The sequence below is a fragment of the Mirounga angustirostris genome, unplaced genomic scaffold, assembly GCF_029215605.1.
Source record: "Mirounga angustirostris isolate CCGP_5_RB_7025 unplaced genomic scaffold, mMirAng1.0.hap1 SCAF_1, whole genome shotgun sequence".
Classification (NCBI taxonomy): domain Eukaryota; kingdom Metazoa; phylum Chordata; class Mammalia; order Carnivora; family Phocidae; genus Mirounga; species Mirounga angustirostris.
Window position 1 is genome coordinate 22,742,761 of NW_026991709.1, and position 14,271 is coordinate 22,757,031.

Consider the following 14,271-nt stretch of genomic DNA (forward strand, 5'->3'; position numbering starts at 1 on the left):
TGCTGCCCCCATCTCTACATATATACATATGAAGAGTATATGTATATTACATATATTCATACATGTATGTATGAGATTTACCAGTAAATGTTACATATTATATTTAAAGGAATGGTAGATGTTAAAGTATGACCCATGTGATAACTCATAGAGTTAAATATGACTATGAATCAGGACAAATTCTTGCATCCTTACCTCTATAACATGTATCTGAAAAAAATTAATATCTCTCCTGTGGACTTCGATACTATCACTAGCATACAATGATGCAAGCACTGTTACTAATAAAGGTAGAATTCACCAGTGCGCTTGAATACTGATGTTGAGTGTCCTGTAACATTGTGAGCCTCCTTGAAATCCTAGTTATAATTTTTTCTGGGCTACATCTGTGGTTGTTTCTGACTTACTGTGTGATTGATTCTACCTTTCCAAAATCAACTGGTTTGATCAGTCATGGATGGGCTCATCATTATCTTTGACCGCATTTTTCCAAAAATGAAGGGCCAGCCTCCGTGTGTTTGGTAGAGAAGTCTTCTTTGTGAAAGATTTTCTGGTTTCAACAGAAATTTTTCATGTTGATTTTTGACACTTCACTTTTACCTTCCATCCCCTCCCTCTGTTCATTCTCTCCCCATCGCTTCAACCACCAAAGTCAGAGTGTATTTACAAGTTAACTGATACCCCATGGCAAGAACAATTTGAGAAATCTTGAGTAAGACATGTCATGATAATCACGATTAGAACTCAGAATTTACAATTCCTTCTATAAAATTATGTTTTTCAATATTAAGAAAAAATCCAGAGGAGTTATAAAAAGATGATTATCATATTTATTGCCAGCCTAAGAAAGCAGCTAGTTTTGCTTACCTTTAATAATGTTCGGCTTTGGTGGCATGCTGAACTCATAGACTGTTGGTTCTGAATATCCCAATCTATTGGCAGCTGTAATTTGAACTTCATACCCCATTGTCCACTGTAGATGCTCCAAAATAATGTGGTCTTTATTTCCCTGCACTTTTTTCTCTAGCCACTGATCTTCTTTATCTTTCTGTAGAGGCAATCAAATATATTTTGTAAATACACTGAAGTTGGGATTTTTAAAAAATATAATTTATCTTCAGGTAGAAAAAGTGTTTTTATTAACTTCAAGAAAGGATATATTATCATCTACAGGGATAAAGAAAGTTGCTTTATCAATGAAGTCATTTCTGAGAATTTTCCATAAAAATGTAATGTTTTTTAAAATTTTAGCCAAATAATGATTTCATAATTAATTTTTGATAATTCAGTGGCTGATAATTCACCTTCATTAAGAATTTATTTTTATTTCACAGATATCATTTTGCTGTTTGGCCATTTTTTGATTATTAATAGTCCTGTGGACAGAAAAAATGAAACATAATTTACAGAAAAAGTTTAGTATGTCCATTAAAATAATTGCCAGAGACTATTGTTTAAGGTTTGAGGTGGGGGGACGGGGAGACAAAATGTCTTACAAATAGAGGTTGGATATTTTTTACAGATTTAAATTACCAAGAGTATTTTTATTACTCTGATGTTTTAGACTCATAATAAAACAACACATAAGAAAAAATATTACCTGTTAAAAATGTTATTAGCATCAGAAAATAAAATGTGTTATGCTATCCTTGAACATCTACACTTAAATCCTGATTGTCTTTCTAAAAGAAATGCTTTAGATCACATATTTGAATTAACCTTTATTTGAAAAATATACTATGATTACAATTAACACACAAAAATAAATTTATACAACTTAATAACTCAAACTATCCTAAACAATGTGAACATTTGGCTGTGCCATATTAACCATTTAAACACTGGTGCATTCCTTAACCTCTTTGCCTCGTTTCTCTCATCTCTATTACAGAAATGATAGTAACAGCTGCATCTGTCAGCTTTTATGAGGGAGCAATGAGGAAAACCAAGTACTTTGGGTAGTCCAGGGCCTTAGGAATTACAAGCACTTAACAAATGACAACCATTATTAAGGAGAGCCTATTTCCATAATAACTATATGAAAATAAAACATTTTTTCTGGAATGATATATTTAATAAATTATCACTGCAATTGCAAATCTCAATTTCCCAGAGATATAATTATAAGTAAATTAGAGTCTGGCGAGATAGATTGATAGACAGATGACAGACAGATCAATCTTTTTTAACCTCAGAGCTCAGCCCAGTATTACCTTATGTTGAGTCAATATTTTACAATGTTTCTTTGACTATAAAGCATAAAAATGTTTTCAGCATTTATGGTGAAAATTTAGGATTTATTCTCTGAGATTAAATTGTGGATGTTAAATGCATGATCGCATTAAATTGATGATACTACACACATGAAGTGTCCATTAAAAGGAGACAAGAAGACATTACTGTTTTGATACCATACTGTTACTCTATTTTCCTACTTAATTATTTTTGGTTACATAGAATTTTTATTACAGAGGTATCAGCCTATTTTGATATTTCATCTAAGACTAAAACATATTAGCACCCTTAATGCTATGAAGCCATGGGTTTTGGAAAAGCACCTAAAGTTATCATATAAACAAGAGATATTTCCTTTGCTTTTTGAACTTATAAATGTATTAAGTTTATAAATTGTTGTCCAGTACTATTTAAGGTATTGAGGTGTACTGAAGAGGCCATTGGAAAACCAAATAGTTTGGGCCAGAATGCTTGTAACTTGTCTACATCACTAAATGATTATTAAGTCTAAGAAAGGAAGTGAGGAGCACTTCTGAAATGTTTGGGACAGCTGTACGGAACAGCCATGATTTTCCCAACACCTTCCTTCATCATCGATTCATCCATCAATTATTAATTCCATCTTTATTGGGTAGAGGGGCTGTTCTAGAACTCTGAACACAATAGTGAGCAGGACATGTACAATATGCTCATCTTGGAATGTACACCAGCCCGGAAGAAAGACATGAGCTCTTTGAAAAATGAAGAATGCTCTGGGAGCATAAAACAGGGAAACTTAGGAGAGTCTAGGGCCTCAGAAGGTCTCTCTGGGGAAGTGATGTCACCCTCATTGGAAATAATAAACTCCAGTGCCATTTTTCATTTTTCCTAACTTAGTTAATGAAAAAGTGTGATTCTTTCACAGAGGTTTAGATCCAAAAGTAAGCACAATGACTGAAAATCTCAGAAAGTTGTACCAACACTGGGAGACAGAAAGATACACACTATAGGCTTATTGTTTTCAGTAAATGTAACAACACTATAGGTATTGACCAAAAAAATAAAGCTTAAAAATATTTACTCAAAAACAATCTTAGATGATACATTACATGTATATATGTATATGTATGTATATATGTAGATTTTATTGTGTCTATATCTGTATATGTGTTTAGGCACATACACACATATATAGACACAATATATACACATATACAGACACAATAAAATCTATATAACATAAATATCTGATATGTTCTATACTGTGTATACACATATGCCCATCTACAGGAAGGAGGTTGTAAGAAGCAGGAGAACTGAAAGATTAGATAAAGACAAAGGGTACATGAAGCACTAAAGAGTTGCCCCTATGGCCTTCCTTTTATCCCAATAATTCCAGAAGTCCTAAGCAACTGTAAAGTGCTTGGTGAGAATGAATACCTTGGTGAAAATCCAGAGTTGAGTTCTGCTTTGGATCTGAGTGGAGATATGGGCGAAAGAGCCAGAAAATGAACCAACAGCTGAGATCTGGATTACCCCAGGACAAAATTTATTCTTCAGAGTGATGGAGAGACTTCATGTCCTTCACATAATCCTCCAAAAATACTATTTCTGGGAACTGACCATTTGAAGGGAACTTCTTGACAAGCACAAGACATGCAGATAGTCTCTTCTGAATTACCCATCGTTTAACTTTTAATTGTTGAAGCTCTTAACATGATAAATTAAAAGCCCCTCCATCATTTTAGATAGTTGGACTGATGGCATAAGGAACCAAAGGGAGTTCTAATATTTCCCCCCATTTAGTCAATTTCCATTCGACATTAGACAAGGAGCCTTTTTAATCCCTTAATTGCTATTCCTAGGGAATAGGAAAAAAAAATTAAAGTGGGTGTTACCAAATACTCCCCTAGGTATCAAAATCTCAATTATGCATCTGCAGAGTGCCTAATTTACAGAATTTGAATGCCTAGGGAACGATTTAAGATAATCTAGTTGCAAAATGTTCCCCTAGGTAACTTAATGAGATGATTTGCTGAATAGGGCTATTATTAATAAGCCAATTAAATGTTGAAGGGCAGCTACTAAAAGAAAAATGGCCATTTTGCTCTGATATGGCTTCTCTTAAGCAATCCTTTTTCTCAGAAAATAGATAGCAGGGCCAAATGACAGTTAAGAGGCTCTCCTTAACAGTTATTTTAAAATCATAATACCAGCATATGGGGAAATATTTGCTGTCATCGTATAGGGAGAAGAGCTGAGAAGAGATGAAAGGAGTGTTGGTTTTCTTATTTGTAGAGGACTCCCTGACTGCTTTTATTTATAAGAAGTAATTCACTAATCCTATTTCAAGTCTCAGGGAATATATGTTCAACATCATCTTAAATGAAAACAGAATCAACAGAGGACAATAGAGGAAGTGAGCTTGTTCTTTCACTAGATGAATTTTAAGGTCCTCGTGACTTCCCCTGTGTTATGCTTTAAGATTTTGTGTTGCCATGTAAGGCGGTTTCTGGTTCCTAGATTTCCTGGTAGCATGGTTCAGGTATTCACTACTTGTATGACCTTATAAAAGGCCCCAGAATTCTCTACAGCTCCATTTATTACTCTGAATATCAGAGAGGTGATTTAGCAATCACACACACACACACACACACACACACTCTCACACACACACTCATACACTCCACTGTGATATCAAAAGATGTAAGATTTGGAGGATTTTAGTAAAGTTTCAAATTCTAATTTCTTTCTTTTTAATTGAAGTATAGTTGACTCAAATTCTGATTTTTTTTTCTATTATCATAACTGATTCAAATTGCCTTTGTTCCATATCCTGAGGCTTGGCAAAATTTTGTAAACTGGATCCTACTTAATCTATTCCTAGTCTCCATCACTCACATATCTCTTTAGGGAAAACTAAGATCTAATTTTTCCTATCCATCACCTTCTGTGTTCTCACAACCCATAAAAATTCAGCCAGTACAAGTGTTTTTTCTCTTGCATTATTTCTTAGATTTATTAATCTAATTATAGAATTATGTATAATTGCTCAACACAGACTTGTTTATTCATTGATTCTTTGATATATTTATTCATTCAGACAACAAATAGTATTTTTGAGGATATCAATACCAGAATGAATAAAACTCATCCTCTTCACTAGTGCAAAGAAAATTATCAGAAAGCTTAGGATTCTTTAATGTCCATAGTTATTATTTGAAAATGCTTCAAAACTTATACTGATGGCTTTAAATAAATTTCAGTGTACCCACCTAAACATAGGTAAATCAGAAAATAAGTTATTATTATTAATAATTAATTAGAAAATAAGTTATCTCAACAACAAGAACTCAATTTTACATATGTATTATTTTAAGAACCTTTTTAAAATTATCTTTTCTTTTCTTATGGCCATTAAGATACAGCCTTCTAGACTCCAAATAGCTTAAGAAGGTCAATTAAGACTCAGAAACGTATGCTAGAACACTGTTGCTAGTCCCTAAAGTACTTTCTTCACAAATGATTTTAAGCAGCTAATTTTTTTTTTTTTTTAGTCCTTCTTAGCTCAGGAAACATTTAATGTGCCAACACTAAGTGATTGTTATGATCCCACAGCTATCATCAAATTAGGGAGAAAGCAGTGAAAAACTCGTGGAAGCGTGAAAAAGACTATTTATTAAATTATATAGAGTTACATTGGCTCTACAACACAAAGTAGATGTAAAATATTCTGTACATAAAATAATTTCTTTCATTTTTCCATATACATTATGAAATTAATAAGCTTGTTTTATTCTCCAAACACACGGTTTAATCCTACTGACTTATTGTTAGAGACATTAATTTTCACAAAGAATGCATAGAGACATCTAATTCTTTTACTACTCTAGTTCTGTTCTCATAAATTCTGTCTTCTTAATGTGTAACGGAACAAAGTCAGGTGCTCTATATGCATTTCCTGATCTATATTAAGTTATACATTCTCTATATTAGGATATGGTTTGTCTTTCCTCATCCTGGTGAAATGCAGGTTTAATACTTAGATTCAATGTCTGCTAGCAATCAACACTCACGTAGGGAATATATTATCTCAATTCTGTTGTTCCTAGATTGTAAAACATACAGTCTCATGCACATGGAGAGTTGAAAGATAGGGTCAAAGAAGCAATCAAGTTTAAAATTCCTATGATATTGCTTACTTTCTGAATTCCCCTATTTCCTTTCCATAGAGGTTATACAATTAAAAAATGCATCGCATATCGCAAAATAATTTTTCAAGTTATTCAACTGTACTTTATTCCACTATGGAATTCATGCAGTTTGAGCAACTAATAGATGAAGTGGCTTAGAATCACATAAAGAGAACAGGTGATTTAAAACCTTTTTGAAATTGTAACTATTTCAATACAAGTGCAAATATCAAAGCAAAGACTGCCATAAAACAGCCGCCAAATCTTAAAATCCAAATTTTTATTTATTTTTATTTATTTTTTCCCAAGTTTGACTCTTTTATTATGTTCAGTTGGGCACTGTATAGTACATCATTAGTTTTTGATATAGTGTTCAATGATTCATTAGTTGCATATAACACCCAGTGCTTATCACAACACTTTTCCTCCTCATTACGCATCACCTGGCTATGCCATCCGAATTTTTAAATGTGAAGAACTAATCTGTTGAGAAAGAAAATGTGGAGAAAATTATTCCTTCCCAAGATATGCTCTTGTTTGACCACATTCATAGAATTTACATTGAATCATGGGATTTCCTATTAGCCCTGTAGAGCATGATGTTTGTAGGATGAAGAGGGCAGAGAAGGAAGGGAAAGAATAAAGATATAGAGATTATTTCAATGTGTTGAAGTAGAAGGCATACCATAAACGATATGGTAAAGATAAGGTGGGTCAGAATGGCTGTACTTTGGACGCGCAGAGCTAGCCAACTGAAGTGAGATGAGAGAGTCGAGGGGTTGGTATAATCTCCACAGGCAGATTTCAATTCAACACTTTGTGCTGCAAAACTGTTTCGATTTTAAAGTCTTATGTTCTGATATCTGTTCTTCATGCCCACCAAATTACCCACATTCTGTAAGGTTTAGTTTTCCCACTAAAAAGTGTTAAAAAGTATCTATTTTTTTAGTATAGTTGACACACAATGTTACATTAGTTTCAGGTGTACAACATAGAGATTCAATAAGTTCATACATTATGCTATGCTCACCACCAATGTAGCACCATCTTTCCAGATACATCACATCTCTATTACAATATCATTGACTATATTCCTAATGCTGTGTCTTTTATACCAGTGACTTATTCATTCCATAACTGTGTCTCCAACTCCCCTTCAAACCAATGTTTGATTAATGGTTTATATTTATATTTATAGGGTCCAAGAGGGAGAAATGCCTTCCTTGAAGTACAAAGGGTGGAGAGGAATTGCTTTTTTTTTTTTTTTTTAAGATTTTATTTATTTATTTGACAGAGAGAGACACAGCGAGAGAGGGAACACAAGCAGGGGGAGTGGGAGAGGGAGAAGCAGGCTTCCCGTTGAGCAGGGAGCCCAATGAGGGGCTCGATCCCAGGACCCTGAGATCATGACCTGAGCCGAAGGCAGACGCTTAACGACTGAGCCACCCAGGCACCCCAAGGAATTGCTTTTATAAATCTTGCCATAGGAGCCTAAAATTCAGCTACTAAAACAGTGTTCCATCCCCAAATGCTATTAAGTCTGAGAGCAGTAACACAGTAATTGATTATCAGTCAACTGTAGCTATGTTTTAATTATGCAACCAATTATTTTCATTATCATATTTAAAAACAAATCCTCTAGCACTTTTTCAAGTTAGAAAGACCTGGGGATTGGAAATAGAGAGGAGGGGTATGGCAAGACAGAAGTAAGACGGACTTGAGAAGGGACTAAAACTTTCTTTTACTGGTAGGGGAAACATAGATGTTGAATAAATAGGTGAAAATAGGGCACAGCTATTATTAGTTTGGGGGGGAGAGAAGGGAATAAATGGAAGATACAAATTTACTGAAAATAAAACTTCATTCAAATTTTAATCTAAGACTAAGCCATATCAACTACATAAAAAATTAAAATATTTTCATCATCTTTATGGAAATTTGAATTACTCCAAGTTTTCCAATCTTATTATACTTAACACTTCAACTTATTTGTATCCATATATGTTTCACACAAAACTTCCATAAGACATTAATTCTAATTTATGTTAAAGAAATCAAAATAAATTTGGTCAGCATTTTAAATGATCATTTATATTATTAATCAATTAAAATAATAAATAATAAAAATAGATAATAAAATAATAAAATGAATAAATTATATATATATATATATATATATATATATATATATATATATATATAATTTCCCTTTGAATATCTAAAATGCCTTTTTTTTTTTTCCCATTTTGTGAATCTAATTGGCTCTAAACAGATGCAGTGCTACTCTAGGGAACATTTTGGCTTCAATAATGACCAGGGACACAACTGGCTTTAAAGTGAGTGAGGGCAAGGATACTAAACATTCTGTAATAGGGGGTAGATTTCTGGATGGCTCACTATTATGCTACTCAAAATGCCAATAGTGGGTCCTTTTAGATACACAGGATTCATGTATGATAACCATTGTTATGGACTGAATTGTGTTCCAGTCCCCAATTCATATGTTAAATCCCTAAACTCCGAGTTGCCTTTATTAGGAAATATGGATTTAAGGAGGTCATTTAGATGGATCTTTAATCCAATATGACTGATATTTTTATAAGAAGATGAAGAGAGGTTAGGGATGTATGTGTACAGACAAAAGGTGACTCTTAATCATAGGGAACAAACAGGGCTGCCCGAGGGGAGGGGGATGGGGGATAGGGTAACTGGATGATGGACATTAAGGAGGGCATGTGATGTAATGAGCACTGGGCATTATATAAGACTGAAGAATCACTCACCTCTACCGCTGATGAATAATTGAAGCAATAATACATTATATGTTAACTGAATTTAAAAAAATAAATATATTAAAAAAAAAAAAAAGGTCATGACCCCAAGAAGGCAGTCACCTGCAGGCCAAAGAAGGAGGCCTCAGAAGAAACCAAACCTTGATCTTGGAATTCCAACCTCCAGGCTGTGAGACAACAAATTTCAATTGTTTAAGCCATCCAACTATGGTATTTTATTATGGTAGCCCAAGAGGACTGAGACAGCTATTGTGATAGTAAAGATAATGACTTTAACAATTTGTGGCAGACCCCAGACCCTATTGTTTAGTTGACCCAACACCCAACTAACCACTTTTCATTTAGTGACAGTCTTGAGAAATATTTCTCTCTAATGGGACATAATTTTAATTTTGTTTTTAGAAAATATATACTGTGTTGCTGGAAAAGAAAGATAAGTTATAATAATAAATAATAATTTAAAATTGTGTTTCACTTTTAACATATTCCACAATAGACACAAATACTCAATGGCACTTATGGTAATGTTAAGAGAAGCCACTTTTAGCGGCCTTGGGTATAATTTTCAGCCAAAGGCAAATTCCACTAGGTCACTTTCTTTATCACTCTGCAACCAGAGGATGTCCTTCATCTACTACTGTATTAAGTCCCAAGGCAGCTCTTAGCTGTCCAAAATTCCGTATTAGCTAGTGCTAATTAAACTTGAAAAAAACTAATCCTTCTTCCACAAGTTCAATATGGCCACTTTGTTAAATGTTGATTAAATTAATTTGTTATTTAATCAAATGATTCATATCAAAAGGCTTATAAATTTAAGGTATAAATAATTTAATAATTCATAAAAATAAAAATAAAATATTTTGATACAATAACTAAATAATTACTTATAATACAATAACTAAAATTGAGAAGAGGGGCTTAGCTTGAAGTTACTAATATCAAGCAGAATGAAAGGTGAAAACATCCTGTTAAACTTGTCAAAAAACAAGGAAAATGTTATTTCATTTCTGAAATGTCAAGTTTAGAAATCACAAGATGGATACATGGCATTATTTTGATGATAAATGCTTAGATTTTATACACACACACAAAAGGCAAGTATTTCACCATTTATAATGATGAATTTCAGCAATGGACAATTAGCAGTTGAATTTCTAGAAGAACTGTTTATCATTGTTACTTAATATACATACATGCCTAATATGTCTATGAATTGAATGCAAATTTAATGCAATCTGAAAACACTGTACAAAATGATAATAAAAAAGGTACTTACACTTCTATACTTCACAATGTATTCCAAAATAGGGGCCCCTCCATCATCCTGCTTGGTGATACTGAGTTTAAAGCTCTTCCCACTGCTTGGCTGCCCGTGTATGGATGGAGGACTTGGTTCACCTAAATAAGCAATACGACATTCTTGATTTTTATACACACCTCAGATACCTGGAGAAACTGCATTCAAATAAAGAGAACACTGTCATGTAATAATTAAAAAAAACAAACATGATGTGATCCTGAATTTACCATTTTCCATTTGCCTTTTGTTGTGATAAAATCTCTGATCCTTTCTCCCCAACTAAGAAACAGCAACATTCATAAATCTACATAAATATAGAAGTGACACCAAGAACCAAAATATTATTTATACTGATATGCAAATGTTATGATAATAGTATTTCATTATAAACGTGAAAACTTTATTTCTTGTGTTATTAATAGTGTGCAATCCTATTTATTAATGTAAATTTTTGTAAACATTTTGTACATATGTTTTAATATAAACATATTAAGTTATAGAACTATATGGAATATATACTTACCAAGAAAGATAATGGCTTAGCATATATATCTGTTTTAATGAGTGTTTTTTTTTAAAGATTTATTTATTTATTTTGAGAGAGAGACCACACATGCGTTGGGGGGGCAGCAGGAGATGGAAAGACAGAATCTCAAGCAGACTCCATTCTGAGCACAGAGCCTGATGTGGGACTCGATCTCAGGACCTGAGATCATGACCTGAGCCAAAACCAAGAGTTGGACACTTAACCGATTGAGCCACCCAGGTGCCCCTTAGTGAGTATTTTTAAATTAAGATGCAGATTTGAATACAGAAATTTTGTAGTAATTAATCAATAGATATGTGTTCCAATATATATTTTTTTCTTCTAACTTCATGAACATATTTGCCTTTGATGTTATTCTTCCCATGGAGGTGGTCTTATAACAAAGATGCTTGTATGTTTAATATGAACAGGGATCTAGTGAAATGTAATATGTGAAGGACGCCATCACTGCTTGACAACTTGGAATGGGAATTCCTTGCTGTGTGTCACTTATGTGATGTCCTTCAGCATGCGCTGTCATCCTCTACCCTTTTTTTCTCCAATTCCCTATAGATAGGAATATAGTAATACTAAGGAACTTTCAGGAGACATGCTTTAGTTTGCAAGGTTCCAGAAACTTGTAGTATGGGTTTACTCAGAGGAATGTCAAGACCAACTAAGCAGAGTAGAGTGAAGAGGATTTTATGCCTCCAAATTTGGACAATCTTTTTTTTTTTTTTTTTCTCAGCCGGTTATCTTTTTTAAATATGGTGTTTGTAACCATATGAAGTGAGTAGTTTATTTGAGAAAAGGCATATCATTAAGGAAATACGTCAGTGGGGTGTGGTGACATGCAACTATATAATAAAATAGCCTTGTATACTAGAGCGATAGAGAAACAAAACAAATAGAGGTATTTTGGAGTGATTCTTCATTAAAATTAATTACATTAGTGTGCAGATATTATGATATCACATGATCCGTATTCAATATAACATATTTTTGATAAATGAATTAAAATGTCTGTAAAAACCAGTATAATAATTTCTTTTTTTTTAAGATTTTTTATTTATTTATTTGAGAGAGAGAGAATGAGAGACAGAGAGCATGAGAGGAAAGAGGGAAGAGGGGGGGAAGCAGACCCCCCGCTGAGCAGGGAGCCCGATGTGGGACTCAATCCCGGGACTCCAGGATCATGACCTGAGCCGAAGGCAGTCGCTTAACCAACTGAGCCACCCAGGCGCCCCAGGTATAATAATTTCTTAAAAAGACTTAAGAGATTGTGGGAAAATCTAATGATAAGATGGATTTTATATTCAGGTAGATTAATATCACTTCTAAATTAAATTTCAGAATGTATGTGTTGTGCAGTCTGAATTCATTTAATAATATTGTAATATTATTTTGATAATAACATTTGAGATAATAGCAGGAACTGTATTTTCAGTTACAAATGTTTTAACATATAAATTTACAGTATTTATGTCTACATTTAACCTTTACAATACACTAAATTTGTGATTCCATTACAGTTGCTGCTTCCTTTGAAAAGAAAGTTCAGAACAAATGTAAATTCTATCAAAAAGGAATTGATTAAAATAATGGTTTCTCTTGTAGCCAACTTGTCATATTAGGTGTATATAACAAGCAGGGTGATGCACAGATTACAGATTACAATACCCCAAGAGAGGACAGTAGCAGAGACAAGGTTCTGTCTTATCTCTTCTGCAGTCACCATGACAATGGATTAATTCAGTGGTGTCTTTTTCTCACACTTAGGGCCTACAGAATTTATAGGATAAAGACAATAGTCATGTCTCATCTAAAGAATGAAATACTGGACGTGTTACATAGTCACTATTTTTACTTTCTCACAGACCATGGTCTGAGAACTATAATCTAATTAATCAGACTATTAATGAATAGGACACCTTCCTGATGAGGACAATTTCCTGAGGGCAGTTTTACTGTATTTACTGTAGTGCACCTTTTCTTTTTTGTCTCGTTCCAGAGAAAAGTTATTTTTAAATACTTAGATGCCACCGTTTTCAGAAACCAATTCAACAAAGACCTAATTCACTTCCCCAAAGTGTTGAAACACCTCCCTGCATTTTAAAATCCCATAAGTTTGCAAATGAAGAGAATGGCAACAGAGAACAAAACAGAGATAATTACTTACGGACTGGTAATGTCTGGAAGATTTCTATTTTACTGTAGTCTCCTTGCCCTTTTCCATTTACCGCTGCAACCCTGATTTCATAAGTTGTATTTGGTTCCAGGTTGCTCAAAACAACCATTGCTAGAAGACGAAAAATAATATATACATGTCTATGGTTAATATATTTTAATAAGTAAACAAAACAACCTATTTCAAAGCTGAGTGAATAATTTCACTGTCAATCTTCCCAGAAAATACCTGAAAAAATAGAAAATACATATAAGATAATGATTTGTGAACACTGCCCTTCTTCACCTCTATGTTAGCCTTCCGATTCCACGCAGTAACTTCCAAAGAAGAAAATTAATAGCTTCTTTTATGATACATTCACAATATAGTCAAGAAATAAGAATGATCTAAATAAAACATCCTTATGGTATGCGTCCCAAATATTTTATCTCCCTTACATCCATTATTTCTATGGAACTTCATGGAGATATGGAATTCAATATACAGAACTCTGGCCTCAGGTATAAGGTGTTTCACTCATGGTGGAAAAGTGTCACAAAGCTGACTCTACAACCAAAATAGATAATTTATTTGATAATCTCAAATCAAATTATTTTTAATACTGGTTTGAAGGTTGTCACCTTCATGTATTTTTTTCTCCGAATTTGTTTTTAATTCTATACTTTATGAGACCTGGATTCAACATGACACTAAGAAGAGAGAATCTGAAAAAGTACAGGGATGTGAAGTTTATTAGAAACATCTCCTGGGTCATGCCAACCTCTTCAATTTGCCAAAGAATTTTGAGTACAATGGTAGCTTTAAAATATCATATCTTTACAAATTCCTCTGAGGAAGCCAACAAAATTCCATAGATGCCTCCAGCCTTCCTGCTTTTGCTAAATAGTGCAAAAATTGGGGCTCCTGGGCAGCTCAGTCATTAAGCGTCTGCCTTTGGCTCAAGTCATGATCCCAGGGTCCTGGGATTGAGCCCCACGTCGTCAGGCTCCCTGCTCTGCGGGAAGCCTGCTTCCCCCTCTCCCACTCCCCCTGCTTGTGTTCCCTCTCTCGCTGTCTCT

The 14,271-nt window shown here is 33.7% G+C and overlaps 1 protein-coding gene across 1 annotated transcript in view; it reads right to left on the minus strand.

Annotated features, from left to right (window-relative positions):
* NCAM2 (neural cell adhesion molecule 2) overlaps positions 1-14,271 on the minus strand; it is a 516,332-nt gene that overhangs the window by 42,525 nt on the left and 459,536 nt on the right. The window contains exons 13-15 of the mRNA XM_045902626.3: positions 13,205-13,324; positions 10,476-10,597; positions 868-1,048 (exon numbers count right to left, since the gene is read on the minus strand). Coding sequence (XP_045758582.1) covers positions 868-1,048; positions 10,476-10,597; positions 13,205-13,324 — 423 coding nt within the window. The remainder of the gene's footprint in view (positions 1-867; positions 1,049-10,475; positions 10,598-13,204; positions 13,325-14,271) is intronic.